Source organism: Heterocephalus glaber, unplaced genomic scaffold, assembly GCF_053883595.1.
Source record: "Heterocephalus glaber isolate CG9 unplaced genomic scaffold, H.glaber_assembly_v1.0 deba00001428, whole genome shotgun sequence".
Classification (NCBI taxonomy): Eukaryota; Metazoa; Chordata; class Mammalia; order Rodentia; family Bathyergidae; genus Heterocephalus; species Heterocephalus glaber.
The window spans coordinates 3,156,063-3,173,546 of NW_028258293.1; the positions used below are offsets into that span (position 1 = coordinate 3,156,063).

The 17,484-nt window shown below is 42.5% G+C and overlaps 1 protein-coding gene across 3 annotated transcripts in view; it reads left to right on the forward strand.

Annotated features, from left to right (window-relative positions):
• Kcna4 (potassium voltage-gated channel subfamily A member 4) overlaps positions 1-17,484 on the forward strand; it is a 35,767-nt gene that overhangs the window by 2,696 nt on the left and 15,587 nt on the right. For 2 of the 3 annotated variants that reach the window (XM_004851587.4, XM_021263960.2), the window contains exon 2: positions 1-17,484. This exon is cut by the window's right edge and continues 15,587 nt beyond it. In XM_004851587.4, the coding sequence (XP_004851644.2) occupies positions 771-2,768 (1,998 nt within the window). In that variant the 5' untranslated portion in view covers positions 1-770 and the 3' untranslated portion in view covers positions 2,769-17,484. The other variant, XM_087211506.1, reaches the window with a different exon arrangement.

A 17,484-nucleotide genomic window follows, 5' to 3' on the forward strand; every position in this document is an offset into this window, starting at 1 on the left:
GTGAAGCGCTTCTTCCGCCGTGTTTTTAGCCAAAGGATGCTCTGCCCTGCCTTGATTCCTATGGAGACCGGCCAGCCTGTGTGGCTTCTGTGGACACTGCGTCCTGCATCGTCTCTCCCTCCCATCTTCACCTCCTCCCGCAGCTCGGGGTCACCCTGGGCCCAGGGGGCCTGTGATGAAGGTGCGGAGAGAGCCCGGGGACTCATCCTCCTGGCCTGAGCAGCCATGGCCGGGCAACCCCTCGGCCCCACCTTTACGAGGCTCAGACCATCACTAGAAGGCAAGTGCTGAGACGCACGGCTGATTTGCACTTTATTTATATGTGACCGACTGGGCTTTGGACAGTTTCCATAGCAGAAAAATAGATTTCATTTTCTAGGCACGACGGCTGGCAGTCAGGTGCTCGCTGCCCTGGCAGGGGACAGCCGCATCACTGAGCGCAGCCCAGACAGGTCTCCACGGTGGAGCCCCCCATGCCAGTGTGTGGGAGACCCCGCGTTTTCTGACTGAAGTCTGAGAATCGTGAGGCTGTCTAGACCAGCGGAGCTCTGGAGAGCAGTGCTGAGCCCCCGAGCAGAGAGAACACAGGGGTGTGCTGATTTAAAAACAGAAAATGCAAAGTTGGACTGAAAATATCCTTAGTCTTCCAAGCAATCTGCTTAAGAGTTCCAAACTTACCTTCGTTTGGTGAGCGAAGGAGCTGCCCTATTTTCTCTCCTCCTTCCTTCCTCTTTTACAGCTGGAACCAGCCGTTTCCCAAGGCCACCACCATGGAGGTCGCCATGGTGAGTGCGGAGAGCTCAGGGTGCAACAGTCATCTGCCTTATGGGTATGCGGCCCAGGCCCGGGCCCGGGAGCGTGAGCGGCTGGCCCACTCCAGGGCCGCTGCCGCTGCAGCCGTGGCGGCAGCCACCGCGGCTGTGGAAGGCAGCGGGGGCTCCGGAGGGGGGCCCCCCCACCACCACCAGGCCCGCGCGGCCTGCACCCCCCGTGACCCCCAGGGCATTCGCGGCAGTCGGAGGAGGCGGCGGCGACAGCGGCCTGAGAAGAAGAAAGCCCACCACAGGCAGAGCAGCTTCCCTCACTGCTCGGATCTCATGCCCAGCGGCTCTGAGGAGAAGATCCTGAGGGAGCTGAGCGAGGAGGAGGAGGAGGAGGAGGAGGAGGACGAGGAGGAGGAGGAGGAGGAGGGGGAGGGGGAGGAGGAGGCCAGGTTCTACTACAGCGAGCAGGACCGAGGTGACCAGTGCTCCTACACAGACCTGCTGCCCCAGGACGAAGGCGGCGGAGGCGGGTACAGCTCCGTGCGCTACAGTGACTGCTGCGAACGTGTGGTGATCAACGTGTCCGGCCTGCGCTTCGAGACCCAGATGAAAACCCTGGCCCAGTTTCCAGAGACTCTGCTGGGAGACCCTGAGAAGAGGACTCAGTACTTTGACCCTCTGCGCAATGAGTATTTTTTTGACAGGAACAGGCCCAGCTTTGATGCCATCTTGTACTATTACCAGTCGGGAGGACGCCTGAAGAGGCCCGTCAACGTCCCCTTCGACATTTTCACTGAGGAGGTGAAGTTTTACCAGCTGGGCGAGGAGGCCCTGCTCAAGTTCCGGGAGGACGAGGGGTTCGTGAGGGAGGAGGAGGACAGGGTCCTGCCTGAGAGTGAGTTCAAAAAGCAGATCTGGCTGCTCTTCGAGTATCCAGAGAGCTCCAGTCCCGCCAGGGGCATCGCCATTGTGTCCGTCCTGGTCATCTTGATTTCCATCGTCATCTTCTGCCTGGAGACCTTGCCCGAGTTCAGGGACGACAGGGACCTGGTCATGGCACTGAGCACCGGCGCTGGCGGGCACGGTGGGTTGTTGAATGACACCTTGGCACCCCGTCTGGAGAACTTGGGGCACACGATCTTCAACGACCCCTTCTTCATCGTGGAGACCGTGTGCATCGTGTGGTTTTCCTTTGAGTTCGTGGTCCGCTGCTTTGCCTGTCCCAGCCAAGCCCTCTTCTTCAAAAACATCATGAACATCATTGACATTGTCTCCATCTTGCCTTACTTCATCACCCTGGGCACGGATCTGGCCCAGCAGCAGGAGGGCAGCAACGGGCAGCAGCAGCAGGCCATGTCCTTCGCCATCCTCAGGATCATCCGCCTGGTCCGTGTGTTCCGGATCTTCAAGCTCTCCAGGCACTCCAAGGGCCTGCAGATCCTGGGCCACACCCTCCGAGCCAGCATGCGTGAGCTGGGGCTGCTCATCTTCTTCCTCTTCATCGGGGTCATCCTCTTCTCCAGTGCCGTGTACTTTGCAGAGGCGGATGAGCCCACCACCCATTTCCAAAGCATTCCCGACGCGTTCTGGTGGGCCGTGGTCACCATGACAACTGTGGGCTACGGGGACATGAAGCCCATCACCGTGGGGGGCAAGATTGTGGGGTCCCTGTGTGCCATCGCGGGTGTCTTAACCATCGCTTTGCCAGTACCAGTGATCGTCTCCAACTTCAACTATTTCTACCACAGAGAGACTGAAAACGAGGAGCAGACGCAGCTCACACAGAACGTTGTCAGCTGCCCGTACCTCCCTTCCAATTTGCTGAAGAAATTTCGGAGCTCCACTTCTTCCTCCCTGGGGGACAAATCAGAGTATCTAGAGATGGAGGAAGGAGTGAAGGAGTCCTTGTGTGCGAAGGAGGAGAAGTGCCAGGGAAGGGGGGAGGAGAACGAGACAGAGAAAAACAACTGTTCCAACGCGAAGGCTGTGGAGACCGATGTGTGAATGACTCCCCCCACCAGCCACGGCCCCCCCAGCATCTCCAAATATATTTATGCATAGACAGTGCAGTTATGAAAATGAAATATGCAAATGAGTCCAATGCATAAGGTAGTACGCCATTTAATGGTAATACATGGCATAATTGTTGCTAAACTTGGATCACATGTCAAATAAATGAAACATCTTGGAGAAGAGGGAGGCTTAAATAGGAGCAAATCTATCTTTATATTTTTTATTAGAATGCAAGAATTTTGCACATGAACTGGAAGAGATGTTAATAGTAAAGATGGTTCCATGGAGAGAGAGTGTATGTGTGAGCGTGTGTGCCTGTGTGTGTATGTGTAAGTACACTGTCAGCGTTGTTGGTAATTGTGCAGTGACGGGAGAAGTTGGCATTCTGAAGTATTTACTATGTAAGAACTAAAGAATTTGAGCAGTCATTTACCAGTGCTTTAATAGCATCTTCGATGTCTTTGAATTCTGTAGTTGTTTTTTAAATGTTGTAAGAGTTATTGTGTACAAAAAAAGAGAAAGTAAATTATTTAACAATATAGGTCACAGTTTTATCTTGGATTTAATTAAAGTTTATTTTTGACTGGAAATCAACTTTTAAAAAGGCTACAGGGCCCTTTAGAAATTGATTATATTTTATTATTAATCGTGGGAAGCAATGACAACAAATGCCTAACGTTGTGAAGAAATGAAACTGGAGAAGATGTAACAGGTGACAAGACTGGAATCTTTTCCTTTGCACTACTTGATATGCTGAAGGTCGAGAGAGACTTCATACTGTGAATGTTTACTAATGTAACAGTTCCGTGACGATCATTGGACGAGTCACTTCTTAGTCTTATTTCCTTTGCTCTCTCCTTTTCTTTGTGTGAGACTGCTGACCACACAAGTAACAGCACACAACCCTCTCCTATTTTGAAATTTAACTGAAACACAAAGGGACTGTGAAGTAAAATCGAACAGCTGAATCTTTTGAAATTGGTCTGTTACAGTGATGCTTCAGAAACCATACTATTTTAAATATTCTGCCTTTTAAGTCCAGAATAACTTAACCAAAGTTAATGCATGCACTGAAAGAATTCTTGAAGAAATAAGATGCTCAGCAGCTACAGTGATTATGGCTTAAGATCTTTTTCTATTAAATGTGCAACATTAATGCCAGAATCATTCAGTTTATTTTTTGTGTCCAGCTACAGAACAGCAGAAAGTGGGGAGTCACTTCTGATTTCAGTTCTCTTTGCTAAAGTGGATATAATGAGGCAGTTTCAAAACACCTGGTTTCTACATCACCATCATTGCGTCTTTATTAAGGGACCTTATGACACACATAAGAGCATTTGATTCACTACAAGGTGTTTCACAGTGTGAGGAGAAACTGATAATCACCTTGCACTACTAATCTACATGCATTAGAGACCTTACTGTTTGATTTTTTTTTTTAAGAACTTTGATTCTTTATGGGATGGTTGTCCTGATTTTGGTAAAACCCCCGAACACCAGATTGGGTGCCTCCACACATAGTGTACTCTGACACCTGTGAAGAAAGAATTCACAAGGACCTGGGATTGCCTTTCTCAAGCTTTTTCAATCCAGGCCATCATTTGGTCAATCTTACCTCTTCTTTAATGGTATTTAAAATTTGAGTGAATTGAGTTTTAGGGTCAAAAGGTAATTACACCTTTCTTCCTGCCCTTTCCTCTTCACCTGTAGAGAAACAGTTTTCAGGGGACCACTCGGAGAGTGGAAGGCAGTGAGCAGTGGGATTGACTGAAAATGAAAACCAAGACCAATAGTGGACAATTGATTATGGTAGCACAAGGAAATGTCACCCAACTAAGACGACATTTTAATGTATTTTGGATTTGGAGGAAAAATATAATGAGCGTTACACTCAGGACAAGGCTGTTTGGGTTGCTCGCCATTCCTATGGCCAAGTCACTTAATGTTTCTGTGCTCACATTTCCTCATTAGTGAGAAGGAAGGCACATACAGCATGTTACAGGACATAATTATGGAAAACAAACCAGAAGAGGTGAAAACTCTGAAAGCTTGAATTGCATGTAAATGTCTACTGTCTGGTCTAAATTATATAATTTTTTCTCGGAGAAAAAGAGACTTAGAAGCCATGGGTTTCATGTCAGAAGTCAGGAGGCTGTAAAATGTGTGGATTATTTCTTGAATGTTGTCCTCACAAGAGGTGATTTTTCAGAGATAAACTTGCCAATCCTTGACTAATTACTGCAGCTGCTTTTTTTGGTGTAGAATCTCAGGGATGTTTGTGGACAAGAGCGCATGTTCCTCATGCCATGCTCACCTAGCTCAGATTATATTTTAGAATAAGGGTTTCCTAGTTAACAGTGTTTACTGCATGTTCTATAATAGCAGTGACTATGGCTTGGGTATGTTGTGAAGGAAACAATGGGCTGAATTTCATTGTTCATATAACTTCCTTTTTAAATATGAAAAGTGAAATTCATTTGTGGATACATATTATATTGATGTTCCCAAGAATTCAGAAAATAGAGTTATTTAGGGTTCCTAGGGCTGAACTTAATCTCACATGTTTTTTAGGCTAAGAAGTTCAGACGTGCTAATCATGAGCTTTCAAACTAAATACTATGAGGTTGTCACTGACAGTGTGCTTCTCCCCTCCCTGCAAGAAGCATTTATTTTAGGGTGCCTGGATCTTGCTTCTACATCCAGAGAAAGCTCTTAGGCCCTTGAGACTTGCGTAGGGACACTCTGCATGCAACACTTCTCTTACAGAGAAGGCGTGAAAGCAGGACGTGAAGTGCAGCTGTGAATTTAGACCATTTGTCCAAGTTAAAGCTAGGCAAAGTGCTTTAGAACCATTTGTGAGAATTTTATACCAAGGAAAATGCTTCCAGATACTCTGTAACTGTTTTAGGAAACTAGACCTTCTTCTTCGAGGCTGCCATAGGTGGAAAGAAGAAATGACCCCATGTGAAGAGCAGAATTCTTGGGCTCAGGGACTTGACATTTGCTTGCCTGATGATAGGCAGTGTTACCTGCAGCACCCTATCCGAGGGCTGTCCTGCTGTCCTCATCCGACTGTTTCGAAGGAGGATGTGTTGTTCTTTCCTACAGACGCCTGGTGAGGACACAGGCCTAACAGTTATGAGGAAGAGAGGAGGAATAAATAATCCTCTGGTATCTGGGAAAGGGCATAGTAGGTTCCAGGAGAATGACTGTTCATCCAGGGAATCAGGGGCTGGCTCACTAGCCCCCAGGAGAACCCTGTAATCTCCGTGAGTCTCAGGGTTCTTTGCTCTTTTCTTTTTTCCTTTTTGCTTTGTCTTCGTTCCCTCCCCTCCCTTCTCCGGTCTTTCTGACTGCCTTCCTCCTGCCTCTCTCTCTCTCTCTTGTCTCTGTCTCTCTTTCTGTATGAATTTAGGATATTGGGCTACATTATTACTTTCTCCCTTTTAGTGCCAAAATTTTCTCGTGGACTTGAAGAAGGTATACTAGCTTGATATTTCCTGAGTATCCCTCAAGTCATACCAGCCTGGATTCTTTTTTTTTTTTTTTTTGGTTCAGTAATAAGATAACAGTTTTAACATCTCACTGTTTGGTTAACTGCAGAATAAAGAGTCTGAGATTTTTAAAATGTAAACTAAGCTGAATGAATGGGACGTATTTTGAAGCTATTTATCCAAAGACTACTAAAGAGAATTGGTTCACTTAATGAAAACTAACTCCTGTCTCCAGTTGAATACTTTTGGTGAGAGTTGGTAAGTAAACCTTTTGATTCCTCATGTTGTTGCAGTGCCATCTTATCAGTAATCAGAGAAACAGGCCCTGTGCTGGAGAACTCCTTCTATGCCTGAACTCATGTAGATTTCACAACTCCTGGGCATTCCTTGTCAAATTTACTCTATACAAGATCACTGCAGCTTTGTGAAAATCTCTTCAGAAAGCATGCATTGAAATAGAACTCAGTCTATGAGGAGGGCATACTTAAAGAAAGTACTCTGAATTCAGATGTGTGTCTTCCCAATTTTTAAAAAGCCTGCATTAATACACAGAAAATTATTTTTAATTGCACTGGACTCATAACAGGAGCATTCCCACTTCCCAATAGAATCAGAAATGGTGGTGTTCATGGTTAATTTTCAGGGCTTTCATGTATGTGGAACAGTAGCATTGCAGCTCTTAAGGGATAGAGTAAAAACTTAGATGTCATTTATGTTTTGAAATGAATCTGTGCTCATGTGCTCATGTGTAGGATGCAGACTGTAACATCATTCTTTATGTTTTTTTTTTTATCGATACAGTTTAGAATGGTTACGGGCTGTCATTCAGTGACAAAAGGCCCTGTTCCACGAAATCTTCTTGACCCCAAAGTCACTCTGAATTCTTCAAGGGACCTGTGATGTGGATGAAAGGTACTTCTTGGTTTTCCTGCCTGAAAAGAAACTTGACTCTAAGCACAGGAGTTTGCAGAACCTTGTAGCCCCTGCTGCAGGTTAGCAGACCATTCTCCTCTCTGTGTGGGAATCGGCATTCTTGTGAGAAGCAAGGCAGTGGTGCTGTTTGTGCAGCAAATGGGAATATGTACTTCTGAAAAGCAAATGAAGATTAGGATTGTGCTCTGAGTTTTATTTCTGGCTTGGTTCTCTGTTTCCATAGCAGTCCCAAATCTCACAGTGTCTTCTTTGTCAAAGTATGCTAATACACATCAGGCCATATGGCCCAATTTGAAGTTCAGAAAACATAGTCATCTTATGTACGGGTAAATCAGTTGTCCCGTGGCATGAGTTGATTGCTTTGAAAACCATGGCGTATGTTAAGGAGCGGAAACTCTCCCTGGGACCCAGGCATCCCTGTGTAGGCCTGAGGTGTCAGAATTGATGTTTGGGCAAATGGTGTGCTAGTCATCTTGTCAGTCTTGGAAAGCATCTCCCTCAACTCATGGGTCATAGTGTTCTGACCTGTGGTTCACTTGTCGTCATTGGTATCTTGGAAGGAGACTCGGTAATGATCCCAGGAGCGAAGTGGCTTGGTAGCTGATCCAGGCAATTCTTGCTTTCTCGCCTGCAAAAGATCCACTGGGGAGATTTCCTGTATCTGGTTTGTTTCTGAGTCTGGAGTTACTCATGCTTGGAATTCTGTTGTCTCCTGTTACATAGCCAGCAGAGAGAACGCAAAAATCATAAAACATAATGTGGTAGAACATACAAATCACAAAAACTCCAGAATTAGAAACTAAGTAAAACCTAACTGGGAAGTCAAGTCCGTGGGGTCAACACCTCATGGTCACTAGAACTAAACGTGAAGCATTTACGGTCACCTTTGTCATGGTGCCTCGCCACCAGCAGAAGGGACCACGAGGTGAAAAAGCAGAAACGAACTGCTGGGTGAATGTACAAATCAGTGTTTTCGGTAAAAATAATAGGAGTGCAACTCACCTGAGCCCTAGTTTTGATACTACTTGTTAAAAATCACTAGGAGCTATAGAATATGTATTACTTCTTTCTGATACTGGCATTGTGTAGGAATGCACTTGGATTCTATTTTCATGATTCTGTAGATCAAGGATGTATTTTCAAAGTCAGAGAGGATGAAGGCATTTTCACCCACAATTTCTTAAGCTGTGGGCTCCTGAGGGCCAGTCACCTTGTAAATTAGTCAAATTGGTTAAGTAGATAGCCCCCGTGGCTATCAACTAGAGATGGGTCAGTACTGAGCCAAATAATTATGTTTGTTAAAAGAGCTATGATATATTTACATTTTCACATATATTATATATTTCTTATTTACCTTTATTCTAGCAAAAGACTTGTCTAAGCAATAATAGTGTAAGGCAGAGATGGTGAACCTTTTAGGGCTTTCAATGATACAGACAGCTGGCTGTGCACGAATGCCATAGCTTTGCCGAGACTGGTCTCAGATATTGAAAAAGCCATCTTGAGGAAAAGTGAAAATTTAGGATTTTCATTAGTAGCTGAAAGCATGTTACTTTTTGGAGAAATGGTTGTACCTGAGGACTGAAAAAAATCTTTCTTCACACTTTTGGTTGGATTTTTGTGTCATAGAACTAGATGGTATTAGATGTTCCGTGGGACAAGGGTGTGTAGAATTTCATTCTCAGTAGGAAGGGTTAATTTGTATGCTTTAAGAGATATTTCAAAATGCCCACTGTATTTTGTTCTTTATGTCTATTTGCCTGCTGTATAAAGAATTCATGTAGAATGGAAGCTGGACCATATGACCCATAGATCTACTTTGTCTTCCCTAGAAACAGACTTATCCAAAACCCTTATCTTTCTGTCCCTTGTTGCAGCTTTTGTGTGATGTGACTTCCTTGATTGTCTCAGGTTTAATTATAGCCTTATAAAGTTGTGTGCTGCTTTTGATACACATTCCACTGTCTTTTTGAGCCTCTGCAGGCACTCACTCACACACAAAGCCATAAAGTAGTCGGAAAACAGCATTTTTTGTGGAGACAGAGGTGAGCCTTTTCCGTGGTGGGGGCCACATTAGTGAACACAGAGTGTACGCGCTGCTCTGTCTATGAGCTGCACACACCTGTACCTGCACGGACTGATGATTTCCCCAAAGTACACTAATTGCGTTGATAGCACCTGAGTGAGTCTTTCCTCTCCCTTTCAATTGGTGAGAATCATGATCCAAGGGACGCTTTCATTTGCTATCAGACTGAGCAGGAAATAATGAAGCTCTCACTGCACTGAAATCTATCAAGAGATGATAGACTCTCTAGAGAATGCGTTAGTATTTGTATTTATTCATTCACGTGCCATTCCTGCTTGGTGTCGTTGTTGGTGTTACTGTTGGGAGAAGATTTTTAATTTTAGGGTGATTTGCCTACTATTAAAATGACTTTTGATAAAAGCACAGATTCTAAGCATCATACTGTCTTATTAGCTCTAGGCATATATCTAGTTAAATATTTGAAGAAATTAATATGAGTTTTGGAGATTGCAATCTATATTCAGAGTTATTTATTTGGAAAAAGATATATCCCATAAATAATGATTCAGATACTCAGGTTTATTGAGATGATAATAGAATCTGTTTTTCTTTTCTTTTACTGTCTTTTCCACATTATATTTAAAAGGATGAATCTTTTATAAATATTTCATTTTCTAACAAATTAAGTGCAAAGCGTGGCTACAAATCGATAAGCAGAAAACAAGACAGTTCAATAGATTTTTGTTTGTTTTCAGCATTTGCTGATGGTCAGTGGGGAAGCTGATTTCAGCCCATGTGTAATGCAACACAGGGATGGCTTTGTGCTGAATCGTAATCCACAGGCCTGGGCAAGCCCATTGGGAGCAGGATTTCCACTGGAGTTCCTAGAAAGGCTCTCAGAGCTCTTGATCTGTTTCTTCCAGAACTGGTTCAGCCTCTGAGAAGTAAGCACACAGATTTTTAGTTTTTTCCTGGAGGGGTAATAGGGTCCTGAGCCACCTGGAAGGTAGGTGGGGAGGAGCCAGGAGTTAGAGATAAAGTTGGTCTTTACTTTGGTGTTGGAAATGGCTGAGTCAGTGTAAAAACTGCTGCATTTATGCTGATGTCAGTTTCGCAAACCCAGGAAATCCAGGAAGCTGAGCGGAGCTCTCAGAGGAGGCATGAGTATGCACCTGTCCCAGTGTCCCCATTGTGTCTTTTTTTGTCTTTGTGGATACTCATCTAGCAGAACCGTACAACTGCTGGTGAGAATTAAGACTATGTGTCTTACTGAGGATGAAACCTTCTCCTTCCAGTCAGGGCCTCTACCCCATCTGTAAGGGATTACTGTGTGGGCATTAACATTTCAAAGGGAAGAATCCCTCACCCCTTTCAGAGGTTGAGTGCAGGCTCAGTGGTACCTTAAAACTAGGACAGAATTAAGCAGACCCACAGCAGCTCTGAGAAGGCATGTCAGGAACACACGCGACATGTTTGTGTTGGTTGTTGTTGGGGTGCAATGCTTAGAGGAACGGAGAAGTCATAAAATTCGTGCAGCCTAATTAGAAGTCTGCTGTCATACGCACGTTGCTGATTTAGCTGCTGCGGGTGGTGGCTGCCTCTCATCTACTGGGAAAGAGTGTCATTTCACTACTAGAATCCACAGACTTCACAGGCTGCAAGGCAGTGTGAGAACCGGTGGAGAAAGAGAGGGTTAGATTAGATAAGGGTGAGGCAACATCCAGTACACTGAGGTGTGAATCATCTGTGACACCAGCTATTTTTACCTCGGGAGTGAGTAGAAGCTGGCAGGGAGCATCTCTGTTCAGGAACCGCGGTTTCTTTTCGGCTTGTCCACGGTTAGCTATTGGCTAAGTGTTGCAGGGGTAAATCCTGCCCTCAGTGCTGAAATAAGCTAAAAAGAACACTGGAAGAAGCATCTTCCTCACCCCCATTTCAGTTCTGAGAAACCATAGTCATGTTAGGAGCTTTGCAGGGGAGATTGGACAAGACTCCTGGCTTTTAAAATTTTTCCAGCTTCCCTGAGAAGATTTGGAGCAGAAATTCTGCATAGGTGATCCTAATATAAATTTAGACTGAATACTCACTTGTTCGAAGTGCTGAGCGATCTCCTGTTTGCTCTTCTTTTCAGTATTTTCACCCTGTTGTGAAGCTATGTATTGTTTTCTTTGAGACTGCAGAGAGAGACCAACAAGATGCTTGTCTGTCACTGGTTCCCAGCACACTACCTCATTACACTTGCCCCTCCTTCAGCCACAGCCGGTTCTGGAAGGCTTCAGCCAGCCTCAGCTCCCAGATTCTCGGGGAGGGGGTTCCTGGGGTTTCAGGTGGACATCTCCCTCTTTATAAATGGGTCACAGCAGCACCGCCCAGAGGGTGGACCAGTCACTTGCACTGTGGCTCTCTCCTGTTCTGTTATTATGCCAGCTATTTTCTGCCCATTACCGAACAGCTGGGATTTTAGAAACAGCTGGATGATTAGTTGTGTTTTTCCCGTTTTTCACCCAGATGTTTTATTACTGTGTAGAAACAACCCCAGTGTGGAATGGCCTGGGGGCATAACAGCAAAAATCTGCTCCGATGTAACTGTTGTTATTAGCAATCAGATCCAGAAAATTAGGGGCAGTTTTGACTCCTGTTGGATTTACAAACAGGCTGTTTGATACATTCCCGTTCCCAGGCAAAGCAGGTGATTTTCCAACTTTTAAAATGGCCCCTCCTGCAGTATTTCCTAGGCTGCCAAAGTGATACTTGGGATGTTACATTAAGGAGCTTTTGTTTGTAGCCTAAAGGGAAATGTCTGCACACCTGAGGCAGCACCTCCGATTTCCACTCACAGCTGGCACAGAGCAGCTGATCCTGAAGGCGGCCTCACGCAGTCCTTGCCCTGGCTCCAGTCTATTTTTAGGTTGGCCCCATGTGACTGCTTTCACCCTGCTGGAAGGGCTGAAATTCAAAGACAGTGAAGTGTTTCAGGGCGATGCTGCGCAGGTTTATACGTCTGCGTGGCATTGTGAAAGGTACACGATTAATTCAGGTGCTGTGTCTAGATTCCATACCCCAGGCTGAAATTAGAATGAAAAGGGGTTCACAGACTTGTTTCCTTTCACCCAGTTATTTTTTCAACAGCCGTTTGTTAAGTTCAGGCCATGACTGGCTGTGCTGCATATCTGGTCACAAGCTGTTCTAAAACTTCAGAGAATCACTGTCCAGATATGAGGTTTTTTGAGATATGGAAAGATTCTTCTTTTTTCTCCTAAAAACCAAGCCTCTCACTTAGTATTACGACTTCCTCCCCTTCACAGAATCCATATGAATGACCAGGCCTAGTTTCACCTTAAAGAGGAAATTGCCAGGCTGTCATGCTTAAATAATACTTATTTTTTATAAATTTTGCCTTGTTTTCTAAAATGTGCTTTATTCTGTGGAATAACTTCTGTACAAATTGTGTAGTAAGTGGTCCCGAATTCAACATGTTATTTTTAAGTGCTTTTTGCAAGAGTAATAACAATAGCCAGTGTTTTCAGGTAGCAGAAGTGATTAAATTAAAAAATACTTCCTCCTTTTAGCTATAGAATTTATAATTCTTTCATTGAATAGTTTAATAGTGTGTGATTAAATTAGGGTATAGGAGGGAAGTAGAGAGAGAGAGACAGACACAGAGAAAGGGGAAAGTACATTTGACTGAAATAATAAACATCTGCAAAATAATAAACAATAAACATTTTTATCTCAAAGTAGGATTTCTAGGATCATCCTTCTTCTGCCCCACAAAAACTTTTAAAAAAAGTGTATCGTTCCCTCTGGAAAGATGGAAGTGCTATTGATGGTGTGTCTACATTCTGGCTTTAATAAAAACTTGAGTTTCCTTCTTGAATAAAAGTATAAAAGTTGGTCTTTTGTGGATATTGTGACCTAGGCAAGCCAAATGGGATTGTATCCCTTAGATGGCCCAGGGAGAGAAGTTGAAGAAAACTAGGATTTTTTTCTGAGGCACTTTTCTGTTTGCATGGATCTGATTCAAACATCCTTGCTCAAGTCTCCATTTGTTTTCCTGTCTCTTGGAATTTGAGCTCTCCTGTTTGAAATGCAGTTGTAATAACATTCTCAGATGACTTCCACCAGCTTCGTAAGAGCTTCTCAGGCTGTGAACTATATCTTAGAACTACCTGGTTTGTGCTCTGTCTGATTCAGGATTTACGTTACAGTCCCCGGTGTCGGGCCTGCAGTCAAGCCAAAAGAACAGTATCTTTAATTGAAGTTACTTTTGCTTGAACCCAAAACAATTGGTGGGTTCAGTCAAGGGGGAAAATAGCAAGCCAAGTTGAATGTCTGGAACTGCAAAGCTATTGATTCAACTCTGCCTCATTAAACCATTAGAATCAGATGCATCTTGGGTTCTCTTCAGATTGGGAGATTTCTCAATTTCTATCTTTTCTGCCAGGGAAATACCTTTAACTATAAAATCATTATTTTATGGCACCTTTTTTAATGTTAGCAAAGTGCAACTATTTTTGTGCCTTACAAATAAGATATTCTATACATAAAATGCAGATAAAACCATTGTATCTGATTTCTTAAAAATAAGAATTTTTTCCTATACAATTTTTCTCAAGAATATTTGCAAGCTTGAAAATGTATGTTAGCCTCAATGAGCCAGTGCATAGCTAATATTTGAAGCTAGTTAGACAAGTAGCTGAGTTGTTCATTAGTACTCTATGGTGGAGGAAATAACCTAGGGCTTTTTTAACATACTAAAAACAGGAGACGGAAGGCCATGTATTTATTTACAATTTCTGAAACAAACTTACAGTCATGGATGTCAGAATATTCTGTGTGGCTCACTCAGAAAACCCTTAAAGGAGGACAAATTTATCAGAGTTTTCTTCACCTAACCAGAAAGTATAATATATAAATATGACATTATATTATGTAGATGAGTTATTAAATATATTTATAGTCTATAACATTTTTCCTATTTAGGGACTCTTAAAAGCATACTAAATAGCCCAAAAGGCTTTGGAAGAATGTTCACAGAGTAGTTTGATAACTTGAAAGCCTGCCTTCTTGGAAGAGTACTTATATTTTTAGAGGAAAATGTCTCTTTATGTAGACATCTGTATATATATTACCCTGTCTGTTATTTTTAGTTTAGATCTTGACCTGAAAATTTGGTTCTAGGTTTTTCTTCTTCTGTAGTGAAATAGTTGGTTTCTACATAATAATTATTTACTTCTATTAGAAGTAGCAAGCTTTGTATTAAAATAAGAGGAAATAATTTGTACAGATTGAACCTTAGGGAAATTAACACACACACACACATGCACACACACACACACACAAATATTTCTCTGTCCATGAGCCATTTAGAGTAGGTTTTTCATAATCATGTTTTTCTAGTACTGTTTAATAATTTTAAATACATTAGTTCTCTAAGTACCTTATATTATGCCTGCTCACGCTAGTCATCAAAGCCTGACTGTTCGCCATAGAGAAGTTAGCCTGCTGGTGTCCACAGAATAGCGTTAAAAGCATCTCATAATAAAACTCTGACCAACAAGGTGGTTCAATGGCAGGTGCTGAGGGCCAGTGTTCTAAGGTAGCTTAAGGGTATTTCATGTGAAGTACCCACAACTTAAATGCCTGTTTCATTTTTAAAATGTCCAGGTTTTTAGCAAATTGAATGTTGCTATAGCCTCAGTCTTTCAAATCAAATTGTCACATTTTATAAATGAATTGTCATATGAAACTTTTGGAATGCATTATACCAACATATTGGGGGGTTATTAGTAAATAGAGTAATATTTTGTTCTAATTTTGACACTGTTGCTACCCTCAAACACAAGTCTTAATTGCAGGCAGTTTTTGGCTTTCTAGCTAACAGGTACTAAGTGCAAGAAGTTCAAAGCTCGTTTATTCATTAGCGAATCAAAGTTGCCTTTTGCTATTTGTGCTAGCCACTGTAACACAAACCTATTAGGTTAGAATTTCTCTCATTAGCCTGCTAATGTCATCCGTTTAAATAATTTGTTCATTTCTCGGGATGCCTGGGAGCGGAATGCGTGGTAGACAGGCGAGGTCCTGGAGTTCGCCAGCGTCCTCTCTCTGGTACTCTGGACAGATTTGGGCTGACAGTCTTTTTGCTTCATTATTTCTCAGATAAACAGAGGGGTGTTCAGTTTTCCCCGCCCATGCTGTGTTTGTGGTGGTGATCACGTGGCAGTGGAACGTCCGTGAGAAACAGTTGAGTGTTTCTGCCGTATGGTGACTTCCGAGGTTGTGCAAATCCACGCTGAGACACACGTGCACTTTCCTGGGTTGGGTGAAGCAGCTAGTGTGTGCATGTCGGCATGAAGTGCTGTAAGGGACTCATCAGCAGCAGAGAGAAGTATTTTGGCTTCTGTTGTTGCTGGTGGAAGCGAAGCTGGCTCATGCTCCAATGACAAGGGGACGCAGGTGCGTGCTGTGCTGCGTGCACTTCAGCAATGTGTAAGATGCTCCCGAGCCTGGGCCTGTGTCTGTGCCTCTGTACCCTTGGGGCTGACGAAATTATTCACTCCATGCTTTTACGGGTGCGGTGAAGTTGCTTCATATATTTTTAAAAAGTGCCATTGAATATGTTTTTCTTATAGTAATATAGTATATTTTAATACAGAGATCACATCTCACCATGATGGCAGGGAATCACAGTAAAACGAGCATCAGTTATTGTAATTAGAGCCTAAAGCGTTGTTTAGAATTAACTTTTACTGCAGTAATGTTACTGTATTGCATTTGTAATATGGAAAATAGAGAAAAGAGAAAAAAACAGATGTTTTGTTATCCTGATGTTCTCCAACACATTTTTCCCTACACACCTAAATTCTACCTCAGTGTAATTGCGTCATATTTATAATCTGAGTTGTGTTTTTCTCTGCAAATGATACCAGTACTCTTTTCTTTATGCTGCTACACAGTTTTATTCTTTTAAAAAATCTTTTCTTTTTGCTATGACTATTTGCTTATACCATATTCTATTCAATTTATATGCATAGTTTTCTTGGTCATTCCTGGATTATGGATATTTTCTAGATTGCTTTACTTTTTTATTATAAATACAACTGTGATGAATGTCTTCAAAAATATCCTACTTAAGAAATTTTAGCTATATTTCTAACTTGCTTCCCAGAGGAAGTTTTTGACTTAAATAAAGGGTTGTCAATTTTCAATGTATTGCATTCTTTTATAACATTAATATATTTAATACATTAGCAAAGAACCAAGCTAGTCAAGAAATAACCTCTGAAAATTATTTGTCTGCTGTTTAGCAGCTTTACAGCATTAGTCATTTAAACATTACCCATAATGTTGTGTGTATATGTTGCCCTTGGCTTTGTCAGTTCATATGGCAAAGTAGGCATTGATCAAATACTTTTTAAATTTAGTTTGGTTTTCAAACTCTTTTCCTGACCAAATCTTGGGACATTTATGAACTTTTCCTACATGTGCTTTTACTGCATTTCATAAAATGTGTTTTGGAGTTATTTTTATGTCTCTGTTAGGTTTTCTTCATATGTTTCTTTCCACAGCAAGCTATAACCTTCCAGAAATGAAGGGTTTACAGGGTCTTGGTATTCTTTTCTAGTCTAGGGACCTAGACATAGTGTAATTGGCTAAAACACAGGCTAGATATAGGCAAGAATTTCACTTTAAGCTTGATGATATAGTTTTGTTACATTTGTTTGGGACTCTTTCTGCCGTTTAGTGATTGTTTAAAGCTATTTGAAGAATGTTTTCATTAGTAAATCTCAGTTGCTTCCTTATGCCTTGAACCTTGAACCAAGAACATTTGTTTTTTGGGGGGACTTAACTCTTGTGGGATTTAATTAGAAAGAGCATTCCAACTTTGAACCTATCCATTTATATGTGGAGAATGTGAATTTCATCAATTTAGTTTGCTGCCAATAAAACATCTGATACTGCAGTATCACACTCTGCTAGCCAATTAAAATGTACTCAATTTGGAATCCACTAAGCCCAGCATCAATCTTGTCACAGGTTTTTGGGTGGTTTCGGAGCTCCCTGCTGGCAAATTACTGACATCCATAATAGTTATGTCAAACTCAGTACCTGTCTTGCCATGTTCTTAATAGATGTGCTGCACACATTGGACAAAGTGACTGATAATTTTTTTAATGTGCTTGTGAGGAAATGAGCATTATTGTATTCCTTCCCCTCCCCATGGTATTGAAATGTTTTTAAAATGTATTTGATT